The sequence below is a fragment of the Rattus rattus genome, chromosome 3 (assembly GCF_011064425.1).
Source record: "Rattus rattus isolate New Zealand chromosome 3, Rrattus_CSIRO_v1, whole genome shotgun sequence".
NCBI classification, from domain to species: domain Eukaryota; kingdom Metazoa; phylum Chordata; class Mammalia; order Rodentia; family Muridae; genus Rattus; species Rattus rattus.
Genome location: NC_046156.1, coordinates 197,562,986 through 197,577,914, shown reverse-complemented (window position 1 = coordinate 197,577,914; position 14,929 = coordinate 197,562,986). Strand labels below are relative to the sequence as shown.

Here is a 14,929-nt window from a genome sequence, read left to right as displayed (position 1 = left end):
TATAAAGATTTTATACTCAATAAAATGACTGAGCGTGTTGGCACTGGTCTACATAGCAGATTTCAGGCCAGGACTACCCAGCGAGACTCTGTCTCAAAAACAAAAATAAAAACTAAACTTAATAAAGTGGGTGGAGGAATGGAAGACTGGGGGTTGGGAGGGAGGGTTCAGCTGTTAAGAGCGGTGACTGCTCTTCCAGAGGGTCTGGGTTAGAGTCCCAGCCACCACACGTAGACTCCAAGTACCTGTGACTCCAGTTCCAGGGACCCAATGTCTTCTTCTGGCTTCTAGGCACCAGGCAAAACATCCCATACATGCACAATAGAGCACAAGAATAAGTGACTATAACCGAGGTGGTTGGCAGTTTGATTTATTTTCCCCAAATTTCAATTAGGCTTGAACATGCAGCTTAGGAATGGATGAATCTGTGGACTGCTTTACTTCCGAAAGTCACAGCAAGTTTAGCCAGCTTCTTCGGCATCAACATATACACTGCCTTCTGGATATCTTCTGAGGTGAGGGTACAGCGCTTTCTGAGGTTCATCCTCTGGCAGGCTTCCGTAGCAACGCGTTCAAAGATGTCATTGATCAGGATGTTCATGATGTCCACAGTATGAGATGATATACCTCTCTTGGGGACAACTTCCTTCCGGACTCTGTTTATGTAAAGGGAGTAATTTCCATGGCCAAAATGGATGCTAGAGCACCGTAAATGCTTTCTATACAATGGTCTTAGATGTCCTTTGATGTAGCGGTATCTTTTGAGGATGGGCTTGGCCATTGTAGATGTTGTTTCTTGTCCTTTAGGAATGGAGAGGAAAAGGGCCGGAGATTAGGGGTTGGCCTTCCTACGTGTCACAGTCATGTGGCCAGCGCTTCTCTCTGATTGGTACTTACCTTCCTATGTCACAGACACCTAGCAACAGCACTTCTACCCTGTTGCTGAGGACAAATTAGTTCCCCTCAGGCTTTCCTCAGAGTGGGAGGGTATTGCAAGGATTAAGGCTGACTTCAAGCTGAAAAGGGGAGTGTTCAGGCTTTCTGCTTTTTAATCCCATAGTAATTTACAATCATCCTATACAATTTGATCAGAATTGAAGCAAAGCGTGTCCAAGTAGGTGGTTGGCATAACAATAGAAAAATGAAACAAAAAGAAGTTAGCTTTTCTTGTGTCTGTGTGGAGGTCACTACTTACACAAACATGCATAAACTCATTTAATAACCACTGGGCAAAGGTCTTGGTCACCAAACCTAACAATCTAAGTTTGATCTCCAAGACCCATAGTAGAAGGAAAGAAACAACTTCCCCAAGTTGTCCTCAATCCCATGCATGTGCTGTGGCACACAGGTGCGCTCTCTCTCTCTCTCTCTCTCTCTCTCTCTCTCTCCTTCCCTCTCCCTCTCTCCTCCTCTGTCTCTCTGTCTGTCTGTCTCTCTCTCCTCTATCTCTCTGTGTCTCTGTCTCTGTCTCTCTGTCTCTGTCTCTCTCTGTCTCTCTCTGTCTCTCTCTGTCTCTCTCTGTCTCTCTCTCTCACACACGCACACCTTTCTTTCTCTGTCTCACACACATAAATAAACAACAAAACCAAAATAGAAACAACCTATTTGAGACCTTTATTTAGACGACAAAGCCTAACACTTAGTGAGGTAAAACAGCAAGGCACTTTTCACAGGGCAAGGCCTCCCCATCGCACTTCACATGTGCTGACCCCAAGTGGAAAACTCTCAACTGCATAGTTTGTGGTAGTGGGAGACCGTGTTCCCAATCCTCCCCCTAAGGACTCGCAGATTTCATTTTCACGATGTCGGTTCCTTAGGAGTAAGGGTGTACAACTGACGAATTCGAAACTCCCATTTTTTATTATTTAGATTACAATATGAACTGTGTTCATTAACTTTTTACAACGATAACCTCATTCTTGTGTATTTTATAGGCTTAGTGGCATGGTTTGCTGTTGCTTGATATGGTAGTTCTGTTATTAACCGGAAGACACTTTGTAGGGTAACTCTTACCGTGTGTCACGTTGGTATTCATTTAAGAAATCTTCATATGCTTTCTTAATCAAATCTACCCTTGAGTAAAATAAAAAAGAAGTAACTATGACAATAACTCATGAACATTTCAATTATTCATGATGGCCACTGCTATTAATAGTCCCATTAAATGTCCTTCAAAATGAGTTTCTGCACCAGAGAGACAAAGAGAGCTGTGTGCAGCTTCTAGAAAGCTGGTTTCTCCTCCATTTCTTCTACTTAAATGTAGAATGAGGGAAGATGGTTTGATGGCTGATAACTTTAAATTAGCTCTAATTTCTAAAAAAAAAAAATTATGTGTATGGGTGTCTGCTGGTATGTATGTCTGTGTACCATACGCATGTCCCTGGTGCCCGAGGAAGCCAGCAGAGGACGTTGGTTCACCTGAATTGGAGTCACAGATAGTTGTGAGCTGCCACATAGGTGCTGGAAATCAAACACATGTCCTCTGGGAGAGCAGCCAGTGCTCTAAGCTGCTGATCCAATTCTTCAAGATGGCTGGCCTTGTGTGCAAATGTGAACACCGTTCTGTTCACTGTCTCAACTGTCCTTCCTCCCTCCAAGACAGAAGCCACTGTTTGCTCTGCTTTTGGGTGATGGATCTTTAGTGGGCTCTCGCTAATTTTGCTTACAGACTCCTCTAGATGTAATCATTCAGTTTGCTTAATTATAGAACAGCTTTATTTGCTGCTACTCAGAATAACTACCAGGCAGTGAGCATTCATCTTCTCCTCCCCATCGGTCTGTGTTATAGTTTCCACTATAGTAACACTTGTGGCCTCTTTTCCCTGTCATTTTCTCCTGAGACAAATGCCTTACTTGACTGGGGAGGGGAGGCAAAGTAGACAGGCTGTCTTAACTCTTCTGGATTCTCTGACTACGGGCAGCTCGCCCCGAGGAAGGGATCACCGTGAGGCTCCTTTAGTGGACCAGTAGGTCATTCTGTTCAATTCTGTGCAACATAAAGAAACACTTGTTCCACACCTAAAGGCTGCTCTTTGCAAGACTGGTCAGTAAGAAAGGTGATATTTTGATCTCCATCTCTCTGGCTCCTTTGAATCTCTTGTTTGGACTTCGGGTGCAGAGAAGGAAAGCTGCAATATATTCCAGTGAATAAGATAAAAAAAAGCTTAAAAACCTGAAACAATAGGCTTTAAGCTAAGATACTTACAGAGTGTTCAGAAAAAAACTAGGAAAACCATCTTATAAATTTCATGGCTAAAATGAGGTAGCCTTAGTTAGGGTTTCATTGCTGTGAAGAGACACCGTGACCGAGGCAACTCTTACAAAGGTAAACACTTAATTGCGGCTGGCTTACAGTTTCAGAGGTTCACTGCCATGGGTGCACAGCAGTGTGCAGGCAGACATGGTGCTGGAGGAGCTGAGAGCTTACATCTTGATCTGAGGGCAGCCAGGAGGAGAGACTTTTCCACATGGCAAAGCTTGAGCATAGGAACTCAAAGCCTGCCCTCACAGTGATGCACTTCCTCCAACAAGGCCACACCTCCAAGGCCACACCCCCTGATGGTGCCACTTCCCATGGGCTAAGCATATTCAAACCACCACAGGGACTAACCTAAACTCTCTCTAGTCATTTAATAAGTCATTTAAACTGTGTATGTGTGTTCTATAAGTTTGTCTTTTGCCTGTCTGTGCTTCATCCTCCAGACAGGCTGGATGAAGGGAGAAACATCGTTCACCACAACAACCTTTAGGAGCTGTCACTGTGTTACTAACTAGGGCAATGCAGCAATTCTGATCATTTTGATGTCTCATACCCGGAGAGTATGAAAACTTTCACCTCTCTTTGCTTCTTTCCTGCTCCACTCCCCAGGACTTAGATGAAGTCTGGTATCTGTTAGCAAAGCACACAGCATCCTGGCCAGCATGTTGAGGCGCATCCTAGAGGTTCCAGAGGGTCCAAAGCTCTTTCAGACCCTTTGGCTCTGAGTCCAGGAGAGATGACATTTCCCCCAGACTCTTGCTTCATTCTGCCTTACGCTATTCCTGTTTGGGCCTGGGCTGTACCCTACCGTCCACCCGTGATTAAAGTGCTGCTTTAAGTTACAGGTTCTTATGATGACTGAAAGGTCCTTGTCAGACAACGAGACGTAAATTCACAAAAGTACAATGGGAGTAGATGCAACATTAACTTAGAGCAGAAAACTCAGCCTGCCACGCACGATGTCCTCGGGAGCACTGTATGAGATAGAATGTTTGAATGCACTGGGGGGGGGGCGGGCTTCTTAAAAGCAACAGCAACAATAACAGACTCCCGTGGAGTGAGAGTGGTTAAGGGTGATGAGAGGATGAATAGAGAGAAGAGGGAGCATGAGGTAGTCAATGAGAGGGGGCAGAACGGAAGAGGAGGACACAGGTTTCTGATCGAGAGACTCTGGGGCTGGGACATGGAGAGAGGCAGAGTTTGATGTAAACATCTTTCCAAGCCTTACAGATTGGGAATATCTGAACCATTCTTCCCGACTTTGGCAAAGAAGAAATTGAGAACAGAAAAGGGTGGGACTGGGTAGTACCCTCTGTGCTATGGAGACCAGTTTAGCTCTTTCCTGTTTGACATTTCCATGGTTGAGAGGGAGTAAACACCCTCCTCATTCCTGATTGACTAACACTTTCTGACTGAGGTCAGTTTCTTTCCCTGGCTTCATTCCCTAGATCCCTCCAATTGGCTTCCCTAACTTTACCAGGTCAGAGCATTCAGCCCCTGTCTGGGAATTGCCTTTGTCCTGCTTTGGCTAATCTGAAAGCTGGGTCACTGTTCTTAGAGGGCCTGAAATTAGATTATCTTTGTGCAGAGTAAGGACATAATAAAAGAATTAGCTTTGGCACTGGGCACAAGGCTGTCGGTCTCTGAAGCAGGTCCTTGTGAGTCTGATGTAATTTCATGCGGAGCAGAAAAGGACTGATATGAAAAATCCAAGAAAAATTTAATACTTTGAATTCTGGTTCACATTTCATAGTAAAACACTAATTAAAAAGCAGTTAAACCCCCTCCATCATTTTATTGTAAATGGATGTAAAATGTAATGCAAAATGCATCTTTTTTCTCTTACTATATTAAGAGAAAAAATCCTGGGGATGGGGCAGTGGGAGGGGCAGTGGGAGGGGGCGGTGATGGCTCACACCTTTAATCCCATCACTTCCAAGGCAGAGGCAGGCAGATCTCTACCAGTTTGAGGCCACCCTGGTCTACAGAGTGAGTTCCAGGACAGCCAGGGCTACACAGAGAAACGGTCTCAAAAATCCCAAAGCAAAGCAAACCAACCGAACAAACAAAACAACAAAAGGTGTCTAGCTAAGCGTGTGGATTATAAAAATTACCCGAGGTCATATGCCTCAGAAGTCTGATACCAGGAAATAAATGGAGGCCTGTCCAGACCCTGAAGAGGGAACTTCTGACCCCTGTTCTACACTGTCTTGCCTCAGTTGGCCCCAAAGGGAGGAAGAAGGAGCAGCTACTCGGAGGCATGAGATCACAAGATGAAAGCAGAAACTCTATTCAAGTAAGTAGAGGGAGGGGTTAACGCACCAGAGGATCTGAATAAGGAAGGCACAGTGGCTTGATTTGGAAAATGTCTGAATGTGTACTCTAAGGCTTTAAAATCATTTTACGGGCACCTGAGGACCACTGCACATTTGATCTTGATTATGTAATTAATTGACGTAAGGGGATGCTTGAGTCAATGTCAACATTCCAGAAAATGAGATCAGAGAGCCCAGCAGTGCTGCTCGCTGCCCAGAGGCCCAAGAGTGCTACAGTGAGAGCTTGAGGGGGCGGAGAGGGAGCGAGAGGAAGGAATTGTCTGTGTAAGAAGAATTGGCAAGAATTGGCTCGGGATGGAGGAGACAGAGCTCTGAGGGAACAGGACAATGACTGAGCACTGATCTTGGTCTAAACAGGTTTCTCTGCACTCAGGGAGTAGCTCAGTTCTTCTCCTGTGACCTCTGACACAGGTGTGAGCATAGCTTTTACTGCCAAGGGTAAGCAAGCTGGCTTGCCTCAGTCCATGGATGCTTGGTAACAGAGCTGGGACCTCATTCCAAGTGTCTGGCTGGGGGCTCCATGCTGCCTACTCTCCATGCTGCTTCTAGATGACCTCCTTTGTTTCATTGTGGCATCTTGTCTGAGCATCATAACGTTCAAGACACAAGAGCAGTTTTGGCAGAATCACAGCTGCGAATCAGTGTTGCCAGTGCCAAGTGGCAGAATTAAGACTTGAACCCAGGTCTCCAGTACTCTAGTTTAACCTCCTTATGCTCTATATTTCTGTGGAAAAAAAAAAAGAACTTACCAACCAAGGTAGTGCCACAGGGACACTGGAGACACTGTGACTTCAGAGTGTCAAGCGACCTCAGGAATACATTCTTCTCACTTGACATCTTTCAGCGTCCCCGAGGCCCTAGCACATTGGTTCTCAGCCCCTTTGGGGGACATTTCAGATATCCTGCCTATCACATATTTACATTATGATCCATAACAGTAGCAAAAATTAGCTATGAAGTAGCCACAGAAAAACTTTATGGTTGGGGGTCAGGACAACACGAGGAACTGTACTGAAGGGTTTACAGCATTAGCAAGGTTGAGAATCCATGCTCTAGGGTATAGAACGGAGGGAGACGATTCTAACAGCCATCAAGTATCTTTTCATTCCAGACAAGGTGGAGGAAAGCCCACACCTTCATCTGGAGGGAAAGGGTGAGTGATTCCAAATTGGGAGAGAAAGATTTACGGCAGGGAGTCTATCCGCAGAGAATCCTAATAAGGTTTTAAACAAGCTTGTGCCAATTGTCCCGAGATGCCCTTTTGGATTGATCTATATATAAAGAGACAGCAAAAACACATACATGAAACATGACTAAATCAGGGACTGCTAAGCATGGACAGAAAGCGCAGTGAAATTGCGCCAGGGAACCGAAGGAAAATACCTGATAACACATCGGACTAGCCCAACCTGAGTGGACCTGTGCCTTGCTTACATACAAAGCAAAGTTCAGTGTCCTTAAAATATGAAATTCTGAGCCAGGCACTGGGATCTCATGCCTTTAATCCCAGCACTCGGGAGGTAGGGGCCGGCGGAACTCTGAGTTTGAGGGCAGTTTACTCTGCGTTGCAAGTTCCAAGACAGCCAAAGCTATACAGAGAAACAGAAATCTTGCCTTGAAAAATGAAACAAGGCAAAACAAGTGTGTATGAATGTATGCTTATATGTCTGAATTTAGTCTCTCTGGGGCCCAATAAAAGATTCTAACACTCAACGAAGCTCAGTCTGAAGACATTTACAGCAGAGCAAGATCCCAATGTCCTTGTGGCTGAGTTTTACCTGAGAACCTGCCTCTGACATAATCTAATCTCCCTTGGCCTTTTGGTCCCCTTCGTCTCTTTGGGCAAAGCTGTATGGCTGAGATCTCTTAAACAGCAGGCTGAGTTTCTTTGGCATTCGTGGGAGGTGCTGTGGCAGGAGGACATGGCACATGACTACGTTTTCCAAAATACTAGCTTATGAATTAAAATATTATGACTATACCTTGCAAGTTCCTACTTGCTTCCCAATGAGGCCCCATCACTTGTGTCTCTTATAGAAGAATGCATTGTTTTCCCACCAGTGGGGCTTAGGGGGTCATCTGCTTAAGTGACTCGGTCCAGGCACCATAGCGTTTTAGTTCTTCTGACTGCTGTGGGGTGGATCGAATGAAAATGGTCCCCCTTAGGCCCTTAGGGAATGGCAATAGTAGGACCTGTGGCCTTGTTGGAGGAAGTGTGTCACTGGGGGCGTGTTTGAGGTTTCAGAGGCTTGTTCTTTTTTCCTGCTGCCTGCCCATCCAAATTCCAAACCCTCAGCTCCTTCTCCAGCACCATGTCTGCCTGCACACCGCCATGCTTTCTGCCAGGAAGATAACGGACTAAGCCTCTGAACTCGTAAGCCAGCTCCAATGAAATGTTTTCTCTATAAGAGTTTCCCCAATGGTCATGGCGTCTCTGCACAGCCGTAGAAACCCCAACCATGATGTACTGCAATCAAACGCCACACAAGAAGCAGCTAGAGAGGAAAGATTTCTTTTGGCTGTATGCTGTAGGGTCTAGTCTTCATCAGAATGGGGATGGCACATGGTGGCAACTGGAACATGGCTTTGCTTGCTAGCATCCTGGCTGGCTGATCGGGAAGCAAACAGACATTGGCTGGAAGTAGGGATTGGCTATCACTGTCGATGCCTGCCGACTAGCGACCCACTTCCTCCTCATTTAGGAGCCCCATCTCCTGAAGTTCCTAAAACCTTTCAAAACAGTGCCACTTGCCAGGGACCAAGTGTTCAAACGTTTGAGTCTGTGGGGACACATTAATGTCAAAGCCATAATACTTTGGAATACTGTATGATTCTCTGGCCACCGGGGACAGACAAGGTTGGTGGGGATGTGACTGGCTCCTCTGGAATAATACTGTGGTTCTCTGGATGGTTCAAGAAGGACATTGTCTTCATGGCACTTTGTCTTGGTTGGTAAATCACTCTGAAGAAATCAAAACCACAAAGGTAACCTGTGCGAGACGCTTTGCCTAGTTCCTTGCTAACGCTTCGATGTAAGCAGGCTGGCCCTGCCGCTCGTGGATGAAACTGAACTTGCAGAACCTTTGAAGATGCTCACCCCGCCAGAGCAGCAAAAGTAAACCCGCAACGAATATTTCTACTGCCTTCTTCTTCTGTGTGCACACATGCGTGAGAACATGTGTGCGGTGTGTGAGGCACACATGCACGTGTGAAGGTCAGAGGACGGCTTCATGGAGTCAATTCTCTCCTTCTAACCTTACATGGGTTCTAGGGACCAAATTGCAGTCATTTGGCTTGGACAGCAAGTGCCTTGGCTCATAGAACTATTTCACTGGCTTAAAACTCACCTCCTGTCTCTCTGTCTCTGTCTCTTTGTCTCTGTCTCTGTCTCTCTGTCTCTCTCTCTGTCTCTCTCTGTCTCTCTGTCTCTCTCTGTCTCTGTCTCTGTCTCTCTCTCTGTCTCTGTCTCTCTCTGTGTCTCTCTGTCTCTCTCTCTCTGTGTCTCTCTCTCTCTGTCTCTCTGTCTCTGTCTCTCTCTCTCCCTTCCTCCCTCCCTCCCTACCCCCCTTTTGTATGTGTCATTTGCATAAAGGCAGAAAACAAACTGTCAAACCATGTGAGTTTGACACTGCTAAAGTTACCACAATCTTCACTTCACTTTTGCTTTTCTTCCTATAAGTGGACATTGTTTGGTATTGTTTATTAAGCCCTACCTATGTGCGGGACTCAGGGCTGGACAGAGATCCAGAGAGAAATGTCAGGATCGTGCCCTTGAAGAGTTATAGAAACCATCGTGAAGGAGAACATCGGATGCTGGTCAGGAAGGTGGACTAGACTTAAGAAGATTCGGGGCAGATAAACCCAGTAGATACCAAAGGCTTCTAAGGGAGTCTTTAAATTACACGGTGCTGAAGAGGGAATTGGACTGGAGAGAAACAGAACAGGAGAGAAGCCGCTTTGGGTGGATGATCCTTGCGGCCCGGTCTCCCGGTTTGACTTAAGCTGCCATTGAAGCCTGGTACTTATCTTTATTGCTTCTTAATATTTTCAGAAATGGAGTTTCCACATTTTTCTCAAAATCCTTATAGCAGGATACTTTCTTACATCGGCCTTAAATCCTGCCTATTAAGAGTTAAGCTCTTCGTCTCTGCAGAGAATGCCTGGAAGGGGCTTTAATCTGCCCCTGCACCCCCCTTCCAAATCCCATTCCAGATTCTGCTCCCCACACCTCTGCTGGTGAAGTCAATCTCGAAGCTTTTCCTCTCTGTATCTTCCCTGCCCTGCGTTTCCCTCCAGCGCCTCCTTCTAATTAGATGAACACCTATTTCTTTGGGATTATGGTTTCTTCTCTCGGACACTGAAACCTAAATTAAAGCTACATGTTTTCCCTTTCAGATTTTCTTTTTCGATTTCTTTTCCTCTTCAGATTTTGCTTTGCCAGCCGATTCTAAATTTTATTTTCTGTCCAAATCACTTTTTCACCGAGATTCAATTTCCTTCTCAGGAAATTGATATTGCCCCTTTCATGGCCCGTGTCAGAGCACACACAGGCCAGTTCCGGTCTCTAAGGTATGCTCAGGGTGGGGCCTGCTGTGAGATGCCTCTGCATAGTGTTGGGCTGTGGAAAGAGCTTGAGAAGGGAGTACAGGTGCTCCCGAGAGGGAACACACTGTGCTTGGAGCACCGCATTAAGGTGGGGAGACAGTTGTTAAGAAGGTCTCAGATTAGTGCCCCCACCCCATCCCCTGGATCAGAATGGCAACCTTTTGCATGCATGCATTTGGGCCAGGAAAAGGGAATCTGGTAGTTTGTTTCATGGAGTCTATGAGGACATGAGGGAGGGATTTACATCTCCATTGCTTTGAGTACTTTTCTGAGCTATAATTTCCAGGGCTCCGTTCTTTAAAATGCATGGATACGCTTACCCTTGGGCCCAGAGGCTGTTATGGGTCTGGATGAAGGTAGTCAGGCAACAGGAAACAAATACAGCAAAACAGTGGGAAGCCGTTATTTATCTTTGGTCTCTTGGGCAACTTGTGTCAGGACCTGAAGTATGGTTGCTCTCAAGGCTTCTGCATGGGGCAGCCTTAACGTGTGGCCTGTAGAAGATTCTAGTCAAGTACTGATGGGTTCTGAGCAGCTGGATTTATAGACCTGAAAATGAGTTTTCCTAGGCGAATGGAGGAGGCAGACAGAGCCTGTAAGGTGGGTAGCCTCTAACATCCATCACAGCCAACAGCTCTTTGGAAAGGAGGCTTTTCAGCCTGAGATTGAAAGGAAACCTTGTAACAACCCTAAGGAACAAAAGGAAGACTAGAGGAGGCTGGTTTGAGGTGCTTAAATAAAAGCCAGGGACTTGGTGCTAGTGCTATTCCATGTGTCTCCCAACTATAGGTTATAAACTGTATCTCCTTATCTTAAAAAATTTTCAAACCATGATTAATAATCTTTAAATTAGTTACAATTGATAAGCATTTACCATACGGTATTTAAACCTCACTGTGGACCTAAACCTAAAATAATAATATTATTATTATCCCCCCCCAACATAGTTCTATTACTTATTTGGGAATTTCATACACTGCTCCCAGATCACATCCACTTCTCAGTCCTCCCAGGCCCGCCCTCCCACCCTTGTATGCCCACCCTAAATGACTGAAAAAAGGAAGTCAGGAAAGTTCTAGTAATTAGCCCAGGATAGCAGGAGGTCGCTTGAAGAGCCTTCTGAAGCACATAGAATTCTGAAGTCCTATATCTTTTTTTTTTTTTTTTGGAGCTGGGGACCGAACCCAGGTCCTTGCGCTTGCTAGGCAAGCACTCTACCGCTGAGCTAGATCCCCAACCCTGAAGTCCTATATCTCATTAGTGCAATTTAGGGAGCCTCTGGGCGTGCTCTCTGCGAGTACAGCATTTTCTCATCTCCGAGCAACAGTGCAGGATGCTCCGACCCGGTTTGGTGGCTGTGAGTTTCTGTCTGTGGTGGCTCTGGTGACTCGACCCCTGTTCACATTTCAAGTAAAAGTGTGTTCTAGCCTTCTCCCTTGTTGAAGGGAGCCCTGAGGAAACCACTTCTCTTAAGGTGCGATGTGGTTTTTCTTTGTTTGTTTGTTTTTGTTTTTCTGGACAGGGTTTTACCATGTAATCCTCGGCTGTCCTGGAACTTGCTATGTTATGAGGCTGGCCTCGAACTTACAGAACTTGTCTCTGCTTCCTGAATCCTGGAATTAAAGGCATATGTCACTCTGCCTCCTCCCTCTTTTAAACAGAAATGCCAACAATGAGAACTCTTTTGTGCTTTCAGGAATTTGCCGCTTAAGAATCCGGACAGGAGACTCTAGAGAAGGTCTCTGATGAGCATGGCCTTGCTCTGCCTAAAACAGCTTTTCTCTTCAGCGTACCTGACCATGTCATCCTTCAAGTGCTTTATCCCTTCATGCCGTCCTCTGCCTTTCCCTGTAGCATGGTGCGGTGGTCCAGTAAGGCGTGGCCGTAGGCGTGGCCTCTCAGAATTAATACACCCTTTAGACTCTTCAACCCCATTATCTTCATCATTATGGTTATTGATTGTTACGCATATCTTGGGTCCTCTCATTAAATTGTGCCTGTGAGTGTTTTTGCTGTAAGTTCTCCTTGTAGTTACATATGCAGAGGAGCGCTTGGTGTATTAGAGCCTAAGTAAACACATGAATGAGCAGACGTAAGCAAACTAGGCGGCTTAGCCCCTGCTAATATCAGGCTGTAGCCCCCTGGAACCCTGAGTCAAGTCTGGCTCGTTTGTACCTGAGGGCATTTGTGCTTTCTGTTCTATTTCAGAACATTCTTTTCTAGAGCTTTTCAATGGACCCTCCCCTTCGAGTCACTCAAACTCCCGAGAGGGGCCTTTCCTGACAGCGGTTTCAAAAATACTACCCGCTGAGTTTGTCTCCCTGTTTTAGTTTTTAGTACAGTTACCCATTGTCTGTTTTGCTAGGATGTTGAGACCCTGCCTGGTTTTTCCCTATGGTCTTGAATATTTACAGACACAGGAACTCAGTAAGTATACATGAGGGATGGGTGAAGCTGAGACAGACTCAGTAGAAGCAGGGTGTGTCCACGTCCGAGGGGGCCCTAGGCTTGCTAGGTGCTGCTCAGACGAAGACATTAAAAGTTCAACAGTCTGGTAGCATCTATAATGTCGACTCTACAAAAACGTTGTTTATTGATGTCTTCTTGTTATTCCTTGAAAACACGCATTAGATCTATAGACTCTCCATTCAGAGCCCAGTATTGCCTGGTATTCATAGCTGGGCAATCGTATAGTGAATGACAGCCCCTATTAAAGCCCTATTTTATCATCTGCCATCACTGAAGAGTAAGCAGACCTCACAAAATGTAAAATATTAAAATAGCCTCATACCCAAACTCTCTCTTTTGCCGATATTAAATTATTTAATGGGTTTTGAATCTTTGCTTCTGGCTATCTGGAGTGCTGGTGGTTACACGTGTCTTTCTGCCTAATATGAAAGTCAGGACAAAGAAATTTATGAAGTAGTGGTTCTTGAGATTCTGAATATGAGATGGTGAAAGACATGTTTTATATATATTTATATATATTTGTGACATATATACATATATGTTTATATGTGTGTGTGTGTGCACATGTGATGAACAAAGAACAAAGAAGGTGAAATCATGGTGGCCTGCTTCACTGTCAGGAGAGTTTCAAGGCTGTGGTTCAGGTAGGGGAACCCAGGATAGAGCTTGTCAGGCTCTCTGAGTTTAGGTGCTGGAGGTGGAAGACCATATAGGCAAGCATTAGAGTCCAAGGGCAGAGTACCAGAGAGGAAAGACATGTGCAGCGAGAGACCTCCAGAGATCTGCACGGGATCCTCGCTGGCTTTCAGCTAAGCACCCATCCACTGTTGCCAGTGTGAAAAGCACCTGGGTTTCCTAGAAAAGACTCTTCAAATGATCAGGGAGAGCAGGCTCTCTGGCTCTCACTACCCAGAAACAGAGACTGTTCCTACCGGCACGGGCGGAAAATGGCACGATTCCCGGGGTCTAGTGGAAGAATCCAGACAAAGAGTGACGCTAATGTCTGCATTCATTGATAGGAAGTGAGGAGTGAATTCACACATACACAACACAGATCACTTGTGCCTGCAGACTGGATGGGGTGGTCCATAGATGCCCTAGGAGTGATGCATGGTTGGGCAGGGGTAATCTTTTAGAGGAAAAGGGCAGGTCTGCACTTAATTCTGGTGATGATTTCACTAGGTTATACTTATAGCAACCCTCTCTAGAATGTAACCTTGAATATGTGGGTTCTATTGGATGTTAGTTATATCTTAGCAACTCCGGAAGAGAGCTGTCGGCAGTTGATGGCTCCTGGGGGAGGGTGAGACATTTTTCCTTGAGGGTGTGGCCTAAGTTTCAGTGGATGGTCCCACACCCAGCGAGCACTTGGGCAGCACAAGTTGGGTTCAGTAGGGTATTAAAAAACAGAGGATATAAGGTTGGGGGAGTCTGGAACTAGATGGGGAGAACAGAGTAGACATGATCAGAACACATTGTGTATACATATGAAGTTATCAAAGAATAAAAATATTATTCATTATATAAAACAAATCTTCAAAATTATTTTTTCATCCTGTATTTTGCTTTTCTTTTTAAAAGGTTTATTTTGGGGGGTTGGGGATTTAGCTCAGTGGTAGAGCGCTTGCCTAGGAAGCGCAAGGCCCTGGGTTCGGTCCCCAGCTCCGGGGAAAAAAAAAGAACCAAAAAAAAAAAAAGGTTTATTTTGCTTTTAATTGTATATATGTTTGTATGTCTCTGGACGTGTACACATGAGTGTGGGTTTCCTCCGAGGTAGAAGAAGGTGTCAGATTCCCCTGGAGCTGGGATTACAGGTAGTTGTGAACCCCTTGACAAGGATGCTGGAAACCAAACTCCCACCCTCTGAGAGAGCAGCAAGCATCCTTAACCTCTCAGCTCTTTCTCGAGTTCCCACATCTCCACTTCTTAAAATAGCTAACAGAACACAATTCCATACATTCTGAGTAACTCTGGGCCCTCTTTATGGAGATGTTATTATTGGACCACCTTTAAAATGAGCTCAAAGGGGGACACAAGAGCCTGCAACCCTAGCTGAGCCACTATTGGCAGTTGCTGACTGCCAGAGGAGGGAGAGGCCGTCTTTAGAGAGGAGTCAAGTAGTTAACCATGCTCCAGTGGATGGCCACACATGCACTTATGCATGTGTGGACAGTAGTAACTGGCCTCAGTGCTGGTGCATGCATGGTGCATGTATGAGTGTGTGTGTTTGTGTGTGTGTGTGGTGTGATGTATGTGTGGC

The 14,929-nt window shown here is 45.5% G+C and overlaps 1 protein-coding gene across 1 annotated transcript; it reads right to left on the bottom strand.

Moving 5' to 3' along the window:
- Positions 1-354: 354 nt before the first annotated feature.
- On the bottom strand, positions 355-781 carry LOC116895673 (histone H2B subacrosomal variant-like). The gene has a single exon (XM_032896877.1). The coding sequence runs from the start codon at positions 779-781 to the stop codon at positions 410-412; it is 372 nt and encodes a 123-aa protein (XP_032752768.1). The 3' UTR covers positions 355-409.
- Positions 782-14,929: the final 14,148 nt, after the last annotated feature.

Bases quoted from the DNA above. Each gene is read 5' to 3' on its own strand.
- LOC116895673 (XM_032896877.1), bottom strand. From the start codon at position 781: ATGGCCAAGCCCATCCTCAAAAGATACCGCTACATCAAAGGACATCTA.